This window comes from Boleophthalmus pectinirostris, unplaced genomic scaffold, assembly GCF_026225935.1.
Source record: "Boleophthalmus pectinirostris isolate CB_2022bp ecotype Guang Dong unplaced genomic scaffold, ASM2622593v1 HiC_scaffold_10, whole genome shotgun sequence".
Lineage (NCBI taxonomy): Eukaryota > Metazoa > Chordata > Actinopteri > Gobiiformes > Gobiidae > Boleophthalmus > Boleophthalmus pectinirostris.
In genome coordinates this window covers 2,854,990-2,869,361 of record NW_026570971.1, presented here as the reverse complement: position 1 = coordinate 2,869,361, position 14,372 = coordinate 2,854,990, and the positions used below count along the sequence as shown (strand labels likewise).

General features: G+C 41.4%; 1 protein-coding gene across 1 annotated transcript in view; it reads left to right on the top strand.

The window, feature by feature from the left end:
• The window catches only part of msrab (methionine sulfoxide reductase Ab), a 124,344-nt gene that overhangs the window by 16,893 nt on the left and 93,079 nt on the right, over positions 1–14,372 (top strand). Inside the window, exons 2-3 of the mRNA XM_055159066.1 lie at positions 9,540–9,608; positions 12,194–12,313. Coding sequence (XP_055015041.1) covers positions 9,540–9,608; positions 12,194–12,313 — 189 coding nt within the window. The remainder of the gene's footprint in view (positions 1–9,539; positions 9,609–12,193; positions 12,314–14,372) is intronic.

Sequence of the window (14,372 nt, the reverse complement as noted above, 5' to 3'; positions counted from 1 at the left end):
CTGCAGTTACTGTCATTCCGCGGCGGGCTCCACTTCTCAGCCACATCCCCTCAAAATGGAAATCCTATTAACTAAGAAGTTAAGAAGATACAAGCCCAAATGTTCAGATGTACGAGGAAAGACGAGGAGAGCGGGGGTCTTACGCGCAAAAGCTCTTACAGCCTGGACTCTGCGTGAAGGAGATCTGGAAGTGCAACCCGGTCACTTCAGCTCAACTCTTCACCACGAAACGAACTCTGAAAGATTTGGTTTGTTTGGATCGACTTTCTGCGAGCGAGCTTGTATCTCCACAGACCTGACTCCACGGACACGCCGTTCCTTGACGATAATCTTTCGCAGTATGGCTTCAAGCATCTAAATTTCCACGGAGAATGTTCCAAAATACCACCTCCAAAAAGTGAAATATTGTTGCTTTAACGACGGGTGAAGCCTGAATAATTTTTGACAAAACTTTATTTATTTAAGAACGAGTATTGTGCAAAATCGACCTTTTTCTACTACGTTATATCATTGTTCGCTCGTCAAAAAAGAGGTTTTAGAGTCGTTCATGCATGTTTGAGTAATCTAGTGATCTCTCCTGGGCCCTATCGAACCCTTTTTACAGTTAGAAGTACTATCCTGTCTAAAACAACTTCACAAACCTGATGCAATGTGCAGAAGTTTCAGAGCCTCAAAAACAAATCTGAAATTTATTAAGAGAAATTTGTGTATCTGAATGTAAATTTATCATGACAAGTTTGGCTGTGGTTGTTCGATTGTCATGAAAATTCACACGGACATTTGTTTTTACAGCATTTTAGACATGTGTGAGTTTCATCCCCATCGGTTTGATTTTGGAGACGTGAGAAGTTTTTCAGTCTCTCAGTGTGTTTTGGAAATTTGTGTTTCCACTGACAACTCATTTTTTGACCCCTATTCTAAAAATCAAGGTGAAAATAATTTTTGATGCAAGTTTTAATTTTTTTGGAGCAAACCCAACATGTTTATTGTGAATAGGTGACCTGTTTTTTTTTTTTTTCTATTTTTGATTTTTTGTTTTGTTTTGTTTTGTGTGTTTTACTCAGCTTTTGGTCATTATTTAAATATTTTATCCTGACAATGCTGATAGTTGGAAATTGTTATTAAATAAAGTTTGGCAAGGAAAAAAAAAATAAATCATGTTTTTCCAAAATTTTCCAACTTTTAGCCCCTCCCCCCTCACATCTATTGTGAACCTATATGAAAAATAACCACGTCTGAACAATTGCTTCCAAGAAACCAAGGCAGATTTTTTGTTTTTTTCCCCACCAAAAATGGTTTGACTGTGTTGGCAGTGAGTAACACTTCAAGTCTGAATAGTTAGAGTGAAAAAACATATTTCAAATAGTGTTTCGGGGGGTGTTTGAATCATAAGTTTAGATGTGCCAGAATAGAAATACGTGTATCTGAAGGTGCATTTATTATGATAATGTTGACTGCGATTGTTCGATTGCCATGAAATTTCACACAGATGTGTATTTTTACAGGTTTTTAGACGTATGTGAGTTTAATCCTAATTGGATAAATTTTGCAGACGTGAAAAGTTTTGTAGACACTGAGCGTGTTGTGTGTTATTAGGTTCTTTTTTCAGACCAAGAGTTTGTCCCTGACAGCTTCGACTGGTCACTAGCGGCCTTCCTCAGCGTGGTCACGTGAAAAAATAACCTAATAACAAAGATTATCGAAAGACCAAATGAACCTCATAGGACTAAGACACTGAGCGTGTTCCGGAAATTTGTGTTTCCATTGACTTCCATTATAAACTCATTATTTGGCCTCTCTCAAAATCAAGGTGAAAATAATTTTGACTTTTTTTTTTTCATTTTTCTGCAGTAAGTCAAGTGAATTTTGGAAAATAATAATAATAATATATATGTTTTTCAAAAATGTGCCTACTTTTAGCCCCTCCCCCCATGACTTTCACTGTCATCCTAAACAAAACACAGTCACATTTGGACAATTTGTGACCATTTACCCTAACCCTACAATATGTCATTTTGAAAAGAACCCCTTCAAGAAAATCAATAAAAATAAATAAATAAATAAATCTTTGAAAAATATTAATGTTTGAGGAATTTATGGCAGTTAAAACATTTTTTAAAACACTCCCTGTGTACACACATTTTTGAACAAAGCACGAGGGTTAAACATGTTGATTCTTTGTTTTTGGTGAATACTGCATTTTAAAAACAATAAAAACATGAAACATACTGATCTAAATATATTATGTGTTAGCAGTTAATAGCCCCTCTATAAGAATTAAGTCTTTTTTCGTGCTTTATTAAGGCTCACGGTTTGGTTATTATTAAGTGGACGTCGTATTTTGTTCGTGGCACGTCCTAACACGGCCCTGACTTGCGCTCGTGTGTTCACAGTTGGTGTGAGCTGAGAGTGCTTGAGCCTTTGAAGTGAGTCCCGCTCTCGTCTGTGCTCTGGACTGAGTGCTCAGAGTGCTCTTTTCTCCTCCACCGCCTGAAGGCACCGCGTTCTGAAAGCCTCCGCACAGACCTGCTTCTGTGGCCCGCTCCTCCCTGAGTCATCTGTTTCTTTTCGCCGCGTACCGTCTTCTGTTCGAGAGTTTAGACCCCTCCCTCCTCTCTCCTCTCCTCCTCCTTTTTTCTGTTCACACGTTTGTATCAGATAAAGCGAGTGAGCACAGGTGGCAGACACGAGGAGATTGGAGGTTGGATTGTGCGTGTGGTGGAGGTTGTGACAGTTTACAAGGAAATCCGAGTGCACTTAACCACCATATTTAACTCATTTTTGCACCAAAACCTGCCACTGCGCTCTTGTCAGGAAGAAATAAGTGCAAACCGAGCCCCGGGATCTAAAAATGTCCGGTCATTCAAGTCAATGGACCGAGCTCAATGGCGCATGTCTCCAGATCAGCCATAAAGGACAAGGTACTTCCGGTGGCTCCATGCCCATTGAACATGCACAGTAGGGATGGGCATGATTAGTCGACTAATCGATAATTGATCATTAAGAATTTCATCGATTACGTTAATTTTATGTAGGTTGCTGTGCGTAGCGTGAACAAACAGGTGTGTACATGTGTCTCTGCATCAGAAGGAGCGAGACACAAACAGTGGGTCAGTCTGTAACGAACCGAAGTGCATATGCGTATTTAACGATGGTTTGTAGAAGAAATTCCACACTTTCCGTTGCGTTGGGACAAGTGTGAGTCCATGTGCACAGTGGATAAAGCAGCACATATGTTTCTGTGTCCAGTGGGAAAAAGTTTTTCCAGGTGAGAGTCGCTCAATGTGGATGACGAGGCCCCGCCCCCCTCCCCCCGTACGCTGTCCTGGTTTTGACAAACACAAATCTGGTCACACTGACCTGTATTCACCTGAGTCATGTCTTTTAATCCAACACAAGTTGAACCACATCAGCGACACAAGAGCTGGAGTTTTATCTTCACTTAGTTTATGTAAATTAGTGATGTGGTTTTAAGTTTTGTTTCTGTGAGATTTGAACAAAACTGAATTAAACACATTATAATGTCAAACAGCTGATGTGGATCTAGAGTTAAGGTTTATTTGTAGTAAAGTTGAATTTATTTATGTAGATAGTAATAATACTGATGATCATTTTAATATAAAAACGTTCATGATTAATCGATAATCGATCGTTAATTCTTCCGACGATCGATTAAGAACATTTCATCAATTTCTTTCATAACTTGAATTTTTGGCCTTGCTGTTTACTTCTGCTTGACCGGGCCCATATATGAAAGTTTAAACCATACTTCAGTACATTCTCCAGGAACACACACTCGCAGGACACATATATTTGTATAGATTCAAGGCTTTTCTATACAATATTTTCTTTTTGTTCTCACGCAGGCTTTTCCAAACTCATTCTCTTGACGCCACTTTAAAAGTATTGAGTCAATAATCAGTGTGTGTTTGTACAGTGTGTGATCAGATGCTCTGTCAGCTGTTGTAGTGTTAATGACAGGACTCTACAGTTTGATGCGTGTGCGGGGGGTGCGGGGGGCTGGTGCGGTAAATGAAACTCTGCAGATGAGAGGAGCAGATGTGGGTCATGCAGAGGCAGCAGGCCAGGCCCATCCAACATGTATGAGGTCTGTACCAGTGTGAATCTTTCATCACATCTGAACCCACATCACTCACACGCTGCAGCTGGAGGTAATGTGAGGTCTTCTGGCCCGTCCGTCTGAACACACGGGCTTTTATTCTGTGTAAAACCTGCGCAGGCCGCGACAAACATGAAATGCACGAGGGGATTCTTGGATTAGTTTCGTTTTCAGTCGTATCTCGGATGTTAATGCTCTTGCGTGTGTCAGAAGTATGAAATATGAAGTGAATCTGGATTAAAGATTTTCAATTTGCTTTTCCGCTCAAAATGTTCAGTGTCCAGAGAAAAGTGTGAATCTGTGTGTCATTCGTTCATTCGATTTTCAAAATAAAACCAAACATAAGAAAATGAAAAAAAAACACCTACTATTTTCTTCATTATTTGTCTCCAAAACCAAAATGAAAAAAACAGATAATGGTCAATTTTTTCAGCTTTCGATTTTGTGTTTAAATGAAAAAAAAAAAAAAAAATGTTTACATGACTTGAACTGCGATGCCGGACTGAACCAGGACTAAACCAGGACTAAACCAGCACTAAACCAGGACTAAAACAGGACTAAACAACGACTAAACCACGACTAAAACAGAACTGAACCAGGACTGAGTGCTGGGACTGGCCCAGAGGTAGACTGTCAGGTGATCAGGACTAAGACCAGGACCAGACTGGGACCAGACAAGGACTGAGACCAAGTCGAGACCGCGACCAGGACTAGGACTGAGACCGGGATTGAGACCGCGACCAGACCAGGACCAGATCGGGACTGAGACCAGAACTGAGACAGGGATTGAGACAGGAACTGAGATGGGGACTGAGACCAGGACTGAGACCAGGACCAGACAAGAACCGAGATCAGGACTGGTCCCGAAATCATTATCCATTACCCGTATTTTTCACTTTGATAATGAAGAAATTTAGTTTTGTTTTGTTTTCTTATTTTTGTTTTTATTTTGAAAAATGAATGAATGATACTCGGATTCTTGTGCCACGCTTTTTGATTAAACCTGTGCAGGGTCTGATTATTGTTTTCTATTAAATGATTTTATTTGACAGAAAGGACACATGCATGGAGTGAGTTACGTGGAGTTTGGAGAGAAACTGGACAGTTTACTCTGCCTTTTCATATGGAGCTTCCTTCTCTTTGTACATTGTAGTTTTTGTGTTAGATCCTAATCTTTTTGAGAGCTTTTGCCTTTTAGTCAGGTTGTCAATGCACAAGGCACATGTCTCGAGTCATCTACACTTGGAAAATACTTTGACAAGACTTTGGTGCAAATCATTACTGTCATGAAGAATTAAGATTTAAAGGGAAGTGAAGGCTTGTCACAACGATTACTATATTGACTTACTGTTCAATATATGAAAGCTGGAACCATATTTTTTAGGTCAGTATTTATCATTTGTACTGTTTCTTTGCGCCATAGGGACATGTTTGGTTATTTTTGTGGCTACGCGATAAGATTTGAGTCGTAAAAGGTTTTTCTATGACACAATACAGACGCAAACTAAGGCCCCGTTAACACGTACACTGGTATTTTTAAATACGGAGACATTTTCTTTCATTTGTTTCATCTTTTACACGCAAACGCCTCTGAAAAAGAACCTTTCTAGAGTAGAGATTCTGGAAAAACTACGGTTTGGTGTTTGTGTGCAAAGCGATTAACGGAGTTTTAGGAGCTGAGGCGCCAAAAGTGCGACCAGTGTTTCCCTTTTGCTCTGATGATGATGACGCATCAGAGCAGCAGTCGCATTTCTTCTGGTGAAACACTTTTCATGTGTTTTATTTGCACACAGCTGATGGATCATATCCATGACCAGAGACCAATGAGGCTTTAACAGATCTGTGGAGAGGCGAGCAGCTCACTAATGAGTGTGAGTAAAACTTACACCTGTAATGAAATAAATGCTACAGGTTTGAATCTGATCCAGGCACCAGGCCAGAGTCTAGGTGTAGTTATGACGGCGCTCGATGGAGGATTTATGCAGGTCGATGTAAATGAAAACTGTTTTTGAAAACGATGCTGTGTGCACAATGTTATTTTGGAAAACGGAGAGAGGAAAATATAAATTTCTCAACATACCGGCTCTGTGTAAATGTAGCCTAAGTACTACAGTGTTTCACTCTGCTGTTATATTTTGTTTCTCCATTTTTATTTAACAGTATTGTAGATTTAGAAGAGTTTTTGTGCTTTCTGCTCTGTGGTTTTTGTGTTTGTGGTACACTGAAGGAGGACTGTGCTTGTGTGGTTTGTGACTTAAGAGTGAATAGAGCTTATTATCCATAAATATACAAACATGATACAAAACTGTACACAGCAACTTGACAGACCTGATGAGATGTTCAGTAGTCCCATTAATTATGTTGTGATAGCGCTCTGAAGGGGGAGTGACAAAAACTAAAGTGATAATTTAGTGATACTAGAAGACGTTAAGATTCAGATTCAGAAAACTTTATTGATCCCATAAGGCAATTCATTTGCAGCATCTCCAAGCAAAACAAACACAAACAAACACACAGTGTGTCAGTCCAATTGTCGTCCACCAGTGGAACTCAAAATAAATAACAAATTGCAGAGTAAAACTTTCATAAAACTATCATAAATCTGTACCCTTAGAATTTAATCATTTAATAGCACTGGGCACGAAAGAATTAGAAAACCTTTTGGTTTTCCGTACTGGAGCATAAAACCGACGCCCTGAAGGCATCAGGATAAAATCAGGAGCCAGAGGATGGAGCGGCTGAGCCACGAGACACTTGGCTTTGCTCAGCACTTGCTCCTCCCACAAAGAACTCAGCTCCCTCAGTTTGATCCCTGTGATTTTTGAACAGGTTTTAACAATATTGTGAAGTTTGTTTCTATCCTTCACAGACAAGGATTCAAACCAGCAAATAAAAGAAAAAGTAGGAAGACTTTCAATAAATATAATCTTTGCTGCCCTCGTTTGACGACGTTTTCAGTATTTAGGTCAAATTTCAGTTTATTGTCCATCACGGTGCCCAGATATTTGTAGCTATCAACTATTTCAAGATCATCACCGTGGACGACACCAACACTGTGTGAAGGTGCACGTCTAAAATCAATCACCGTGTCCTTAGTTTTGGCAACGTTCAAATCCAGGTAGTTTTCCTCACAACCACTGGACAAACTGCTCCAGTGCAGGACCATGATTTCTCTCAGATCCTGAAAGCAGCAACACCTGGACCGTGTCATCTGAGTATCTGATTAGGCGTCGATTTTCCTCTGAGGATCTGCAGCTGTTAATATGTTATTTTCAGTAAATATACTAGTAGAACCAAAACAATAAAAGCTAACATGTTCATCTAAATATGTTTTGTGTTAGCAGTTAATACCCCATAGAAATAAAATACTCCTTCTGCTCTTCTTGTTCTGGAGTAATATCAGTTCTAATCCCTCAGACTGGAGCAGCGGCCTGTGTCACACGACTGGTCCAGGGTCTCGTGTCCAGGTTCCTCCGCTCTCTGGTGTCGGGCTCTTGGAGATCCACTCTGCACATTAGTGGTCATTGTGTACAAAGCCTTCGCGTTGCTTAGCGCAGATTTGCACTCTAAGTCACCTCAGTCCTCTTAAGGCCTAATCCCTCCTCATCTGCGGTGGACGACGCAACACACGCGCACGAAAATGATCTAGAGTAAATGTTTAGCCTGATTATTTTCAAATCTATTCTCATTAAAGGTCCTATATTATGTAAAATGTTCTCTTGTGAGCTTTAAGCTGTGTTAAAATGCTGCTCAAATCTCCTCAAAAACACTTCCTGCCAATCTGCTTGTCTCATGAAAAGTTATTTTATTCAACAGTATGGCATTACTGTTGCATGTTACATTACAATCATTAAAGGTTGTATAGAGGATTTTTTTAAGGGAAGAGAAATACAGCGACAGTTCTTTTACAAATGTCGTGCATGCGAGTTTTCAGACCCTTCGTCCGCTTCACTCACGCAATCGCTGGAAGGAATCTCCAAGAATCACCTCAGTTTGTCTTCGCTCCTTTTCCCCTTCTCTTCTTCTTTCAGCGACCTCAAAAACGGACTTTCTTTTGCGGCGAACTGGTCGTGGATTCTCGTCCGCCATCGCGACAAACTTTGTGAGGAAGTGACAGTTTGAAAAAGCCTCTAAGAACCGCTGCATAAACCACGTGATCCCTGCATCCCGACGAGTCAATTACACTAGAAACGTAGGGAGTTTGATTGATGACCTGACAGCCAATAGGTAAAGAGGCAGCCTCGTTTTCTATTGGCTGATGTTTATCTGGCCTCAACACGTCCACAGTTGATAAATTTTCATTCTTTTTTTTTTTTGGTCATCGTAATTACAAGGCTGCTGCGTCTCTGTAATGGTATTTTAAACTTTCATTGACAATTTGAAACAAAAAAAAAATCCTCCATACAACCTTTAAGATCAGTGAGGACCTGAAACTCCGCCAGCGTGATACAGCGTGCCCAGCAGAGACTGTTCTTTTTTTTTTTGCGAACACTCCACCGGAATGGGTTCTGCCAGAAGCTACTGACAATTTCTACCGGTGTACCGTCGAAAGCGTTCTGTCATACTGCTGCGCATCATGATACAGAGCTTGCACAGCTGCTAAAATGAAGGACCTGCAGCGAGTGGCGAGAACAGCTGAGGTGGTGGTGGGCTCCTCTCTCTCGAACCTGGTCATCATCTACTCCAACATCCTGCAGGACCCCACACGCACCCTGGGAACTGCCTCTTCCATACTCTCCCCTCAGGAAGGCTTCAAACTCTCCTCACACACACAAACAGGCTGCGCAACGGCTTCTGCCCACGAGCACAGGCACAGATAAAAGGCTGGAGATACTCTGTGCAATAATCTATCGATTTATTTATTTATTTATTTAATGTTTTTATTGGTATGGATGTGAGAGTGTGTCTATATTTATTCATTTTTACTTCTACATATTTGCTCTGTCGAAGCCTTGTTGTATTTTGTACAATGACAATAAATAAAATACATCTAATCTTACCTATATTATATTTGTTAAATTGAAGGTGTTTTTATGAGCGTGGCCGTCTCTGCACAGATCTGACCAGTAATTTTGGCCTTGTGTATGACCTGCTTGTTTCTATGGAGAAGTGTAAGACCGTACTGTAGCTATTCCAGACATACCAATAATATTTCCTTGGAGAAAAGTAGCTGCCCGACCCTCCACCAGAAAAACACACAGTGCAGCTTTAAAATGAAATTGTTTATTTGTTCATTTTAAGGTCCTTTGCTCTTGTACCGTAACAAAACTGAGTGGCCATACTTTACTTCTTCACATTTCACACTATATGAGGGCAAGTATCAGTATTAGATCCCAAATAAACAGTATCTGAACAAAAATACTGGTCCCTGGAGTTGATTCTGTCGCTCCCAGTCTCTGACCGTGTCCTCTCTCCACAGATAAACATGTGGTCAACGGGAACACCACAGTGGAGCCCTTCCCTCCGGGTCTGGACACCATCTTATTCGGTGAGAGCATTCAGATAAAACACTTCAGTCTGCACAGTTTTTACAAACACAACGGAACGCAGTATTAAGAATGAATAACAACAGCTACAACATTTCTGAAGTTAAGACAAAAGAAATGCAAATGTAGTACTATAGGTTTGTGTTGTTGTTGTTGTGACGTTGGCATGGTGTTAGTTTGGTGGTGGTGTTGGTGTGTCTTGATGTGGTGTTGGTGTTGTGTTGGCATGGTCTTGTTGCAGTGTGTGGTGTTGATGTGGTGTTGGCGTGGACATGGTGTTCGTGCGGTGATGGTGGTGCAGTGTTGGTGTAGTGCTGGTGTGATGTGATGTTGGTGTGGCATTGGTGTAGTGTTGGTGTAGTGTTGGTGTAGTGTTAGTGTGTTGTGTTGTGGTGTTGGTGTAGTGTTGGTGTATGTGCTGGTGTAGTGTTGATGCGGTGTTGGTATAAGTGTTGGTGTAGTGTTGGTGTGGTGTTGGTATAAGTGTTGGTGTGATGTAGTGTTGGTGTGTGTGGTGTTGGATGTGTGTAGTGTGTGATGTAGTGTTGGTGTAGTGTCGGTGTGATGTCTGGTGTAGTGTTGTGATGTAGTGTTGGTGTGATGTAGTGTTGGTGTAGTTGTTGTGTTTATGTAATGTTGGTGTGTGTGTGTGTGTGATGTAGTGTTGGTGTAGTGTTGGTGTTATGTTGGTGTTGTTGTAGTGTGTGTGTGTTGTGTGATGTAGTGTTGGTGTGGTGTGTGTGTGATGTAGTGTTGGTGTAGTGTTGGTGTTATGTGGTGTTGGTGTGGTGTTGTGTGATGTAGTGTTGGTGTGATGTGTAGTGTGTTGTGTGTTGGTGTGTAGTGTTGGTGTTATGTAGTGTTGGTGTGTTGTTGTGTGTAAGTGTGTTGTGTGTGATGTAGTGTTGGTGTAGTGTGGTGTGGTGTTGTGTGATGTAGTGTTGTGTGATGTAAGTGTGTGTGGTGTGATGTTGGTGTGTTAGTGTGTTAGTGTGTGTAAGTGTTGTTAGTGTTGTAGTGTTGTGTGATATAGTGTTGGTGTGATGTAGTGTTAGTGTGATGTGATGTAGTGTGTTGTGGTGTTGGTGTAGTGTTGGTGTGATGTTGGTGTGTTAGTGTTAGTGTAAGTGTTGGTGTAGTGTTGATATGGTGTTGGTATAAGTGTTGGTGTGATGTTGGTGTGATGTAGTGTTGGTGTAGTGTTGGAGTGATGTTAGTGTGTTGTGGTGTTGGTGTAGTGCTGTGTGATGTAGTGTTGGTGTGATGTTGGTGTGTTAGTGTTAGTGTAAGTGTTGGTGTAGTGTTGATATGGTGTTGGTATAAGTGTTGGTTTAGTGTTGGTGTTATGTGGTGTTGGTGTAGTGTTAGTGTGTTGTGGTGTTGGTGTGGTGTTGTGTGATGTAGTGTTGGTGTAGTGTTGGTGCGATGTAGTGTTGGTGTAGTGTTGTGTGATGTAGTGTTGGAGTGATGTTAGTGTGTTGTGGTGTTGGTGTAGTGTTGGTGTGATGTAGTGTTGGTGTGATGTTGGTGTGTTAGTGTTAGTGTAAGTGTTGGTGTAGTGTTGATGTGGTTGTTTTGGATTTGGCGTGATGTGGTGTTGGTGTAGTGTTGTGTGATATAGTGTTGGTGTGATGTAGTGTTAGTGTGATGTAGTGTGTTGTGGTGTTGGTGTGATGTTGGTGTGATGTAGTGTTGGTGTAGTGTTGGTGTGATGTTGGTGTGATGTAGTGTTGTGTGATGTAGTGTTGGTGTGATGTTGGTGTGTGTAGTGTTAGTGTAAGTGTTGGTGTAGTGTTGATATGGTGTTGGTATAAGTGTTGGTGTAGTGCTGATGTGGTTGTTTTGGATTTGGCGTGATGTGGTGTTGATGTAGTGTTGTTGTGGTGCTGGTGTAAGTGTCGGTGTGGCGTTGATGAGCTGTTGGTGTGGTGGTGGTGGTGGTGGAGGAGTGTTTTTGGCCCGGTGTTGGTGTAGTGTTGGTGTGAGGTTGGTGTGTCTTGGTGTGGTCTGTAGTGTTGGTGTGGCATTGGTGTAATGTTAGTGTTAGTGTGGTGGTGTTGAGGTTTTGGTGTGGTGTTGGCGTAGTGTTAATGAGCTGTTGGTGTGGTGTTCGTTTTGGCGTTGGTGTGATGTGGTGTTGGTGTAGTGTTGGTTTGGTGGTGTTAAGGTTTTGGTATGGTGCTGGTGTGTCTGGGTGTGGTTTTGATGTTGGTTTTGGTGTTGGTGTGGGTCTGAGCTGTACGCTGCAGAACACAATGTTTCCGGCGCCGCTCACCTGTCTGCTGCTCTCTCTTTTCTGCCAACACTTTACAACCCTGCACCTGCTGCACCTCCTGCTCTACAGCCTTATTAGAATCACCTACTTTTACCACCAACACAACTATGACATCAAACTTCATCTTTTGGTAGCCGTCTGTTAACTAAACCAGACTTAACCAAGATTAAATCCTTAAAAAAACAAGACTAAACCAGCACTAAACCGAGTCTTAACCTATTAAACTATGGCCCAAAACAAACCCTTGAATGAAACAGTTGTTGTGTGTGCCGCGTTCTCTTACCAGTGTGTCTGTTTGGGCTTTGCTTCCAGGCATGGGCTGCTTCTGGGGCGTGGAGCGTCTGTTCTGGCGCCTGCCCGGGGTCTTTTCCACCCAGGTGGGCTACGCTGGAGGATACACCCCCAACCCCAACTACGAAGAAGTCTGCACAGGTCAGTCTGCGTTTGGACTAAAACTAAGACTAACATTTAGTCTAATATTTTATCTACTGTAGGGTTGTGTGCTCATGTACCAAGCATCCGGTTATACTTTTATGCACTGAGTAGTCACTGCATTTGTTGTGGATCTGGATTTTGGCAGATGATTCCCCAATTTTGCCTTTGGTTTGCACTGCAGTTGTGGTCTCCTAAATAAATCAGGACTAACCAACACATCGACACATTCGGGACGAGCTTGGGTTTATACACCACAGCAGCACAAGCTCATACGCTTCATATGCTGCACTATTTATTTATTTATTATTATTTTTTGTAGTACTTTTTATTACCCCTGTAGGGAAATTCTGCTCTGCATTTCACCAACCTTTCCAGGAGCAGTAGGCAGCACATGAGGCACCCAGGAACCTGTCTCCGTGATCATGTTGCTTCTGGTCAGGACCTCAGCTGGAGGATTTAACCTGTGGTGCATGTTTTGGTCCATGAAGGCCCGGGCCCAGGACCCAGGGACTGAACCTGGGACCTTCTTGCTGCGTGAGTGCTAGCCACTCAGCCTACATGCCACAGTTTTCAAAGAGAATTTTAATAGTAATTGGTCGGGCAATATAAATCAGCAGTGTACGTCCAACAGACATCGCTCAAAAAAGTGTCTCCAGGCTTTTCACAATCACACAGAAAAGAGACAAATGCTGTCAAAATACACTTCAGATGCTCTTTCAAAATAAGACAGTACAGTTGTACACTCTGAGAACGGCTCATGATGGACTAGTAAAAGTGTATTGTTAAAGTGTAGAAATATAATACACTTTAACACATCAGACATGGATAGAACAAGAAAAGCTTGTGAAGGAGAAGGAACAAGGCAACGTGCAATAGCCCCAATTCTGACGGTGAGTTGCCTAATGAATACAAACATGCTCTCTCGTGCAGCAAATCATGTTGACATTTAGTTTTAAAGTGTAATTCATGCGACCAACATGTGAGCAACATAAAACTAGTGTTAGTGTTACAGGAGCACTGATGCCTCAGGTGTAAACTGACACTTAAAATGCACGTGTTTACAGCTTTGTCTGCAGTACATGTTCATATTTGGGGTGTAACGGTACAAAAATCACAGTACGTCAGTCTGTTTTTATGCATGTAGTTTATATTTTTATTAGGGCCAGGCATGTTAACGCGTTAATTTTGCGTTAACTAATGAATTCATTATCGCCTACAATTATTTTAACGCCGTTAACGCAGTTTTTATTATTTTTTTATTGTAAACGTCTGTTGCTCACTGGCTTTTATTTTGAAAAAGTCCACTGCGAGCGTTTCTTTAAGTTTGACGTCTTTTCTTTACACTTTTTTCACTTTTTATCTGACCACGTGAGATGCAACGTGTCCGAGACTCCGCAGACCAGACCAGCCGTGGGCTCTGAGCTTCCGCGAGCTCCTAGCGCCGACCGGGCCACGGGTCTTTCTCTTTTTTCTCCTTCCAGACGCCCCTGAGGCGTCCAAATAGAGGTGTCCAGTGCGGTTTTCGTCGCTGCAGTCTTGCTTACATTTGCTGTTACAGGGTAATCGTGAAGACCCGGAAGATTTCATTGATAACTCAGTGAAATATGATTGGCTCAGACAACTGTCAATCTCAAACTTCATTCCAGCCACTGGTTCAGTGCTGCAGGGAGAGTCGCTGATTTACCTAAATTCCATTGGAAGAAAAATTGTGATTGGTCCATTTCCATTCCATTATATAACTTATAAAAGGTTCTAAATAACCTTTGTTTCCCAAGAAATATCAGTCCAAGTTTATAACAGTGATCTAGAAATTATTACTAGTGTCGTGTTTATTACTCACTGAATAAAAAATATGGAAAAAATATATTAGTAGCATAAAAATTCATTCAATATTTTTTCTTGAGCCTTCAGAAAACCTTGAAGGCTCTGAGGGTTTACAATAAAAGTGCAGCTATACGGCACTTTTTAATTCACGATTAATCACACTCAAACTCATGCGATTAATGCGATGAATATTTTTTATTTTTGCCCAGCCCTAATTTTTATGTGGACAGGT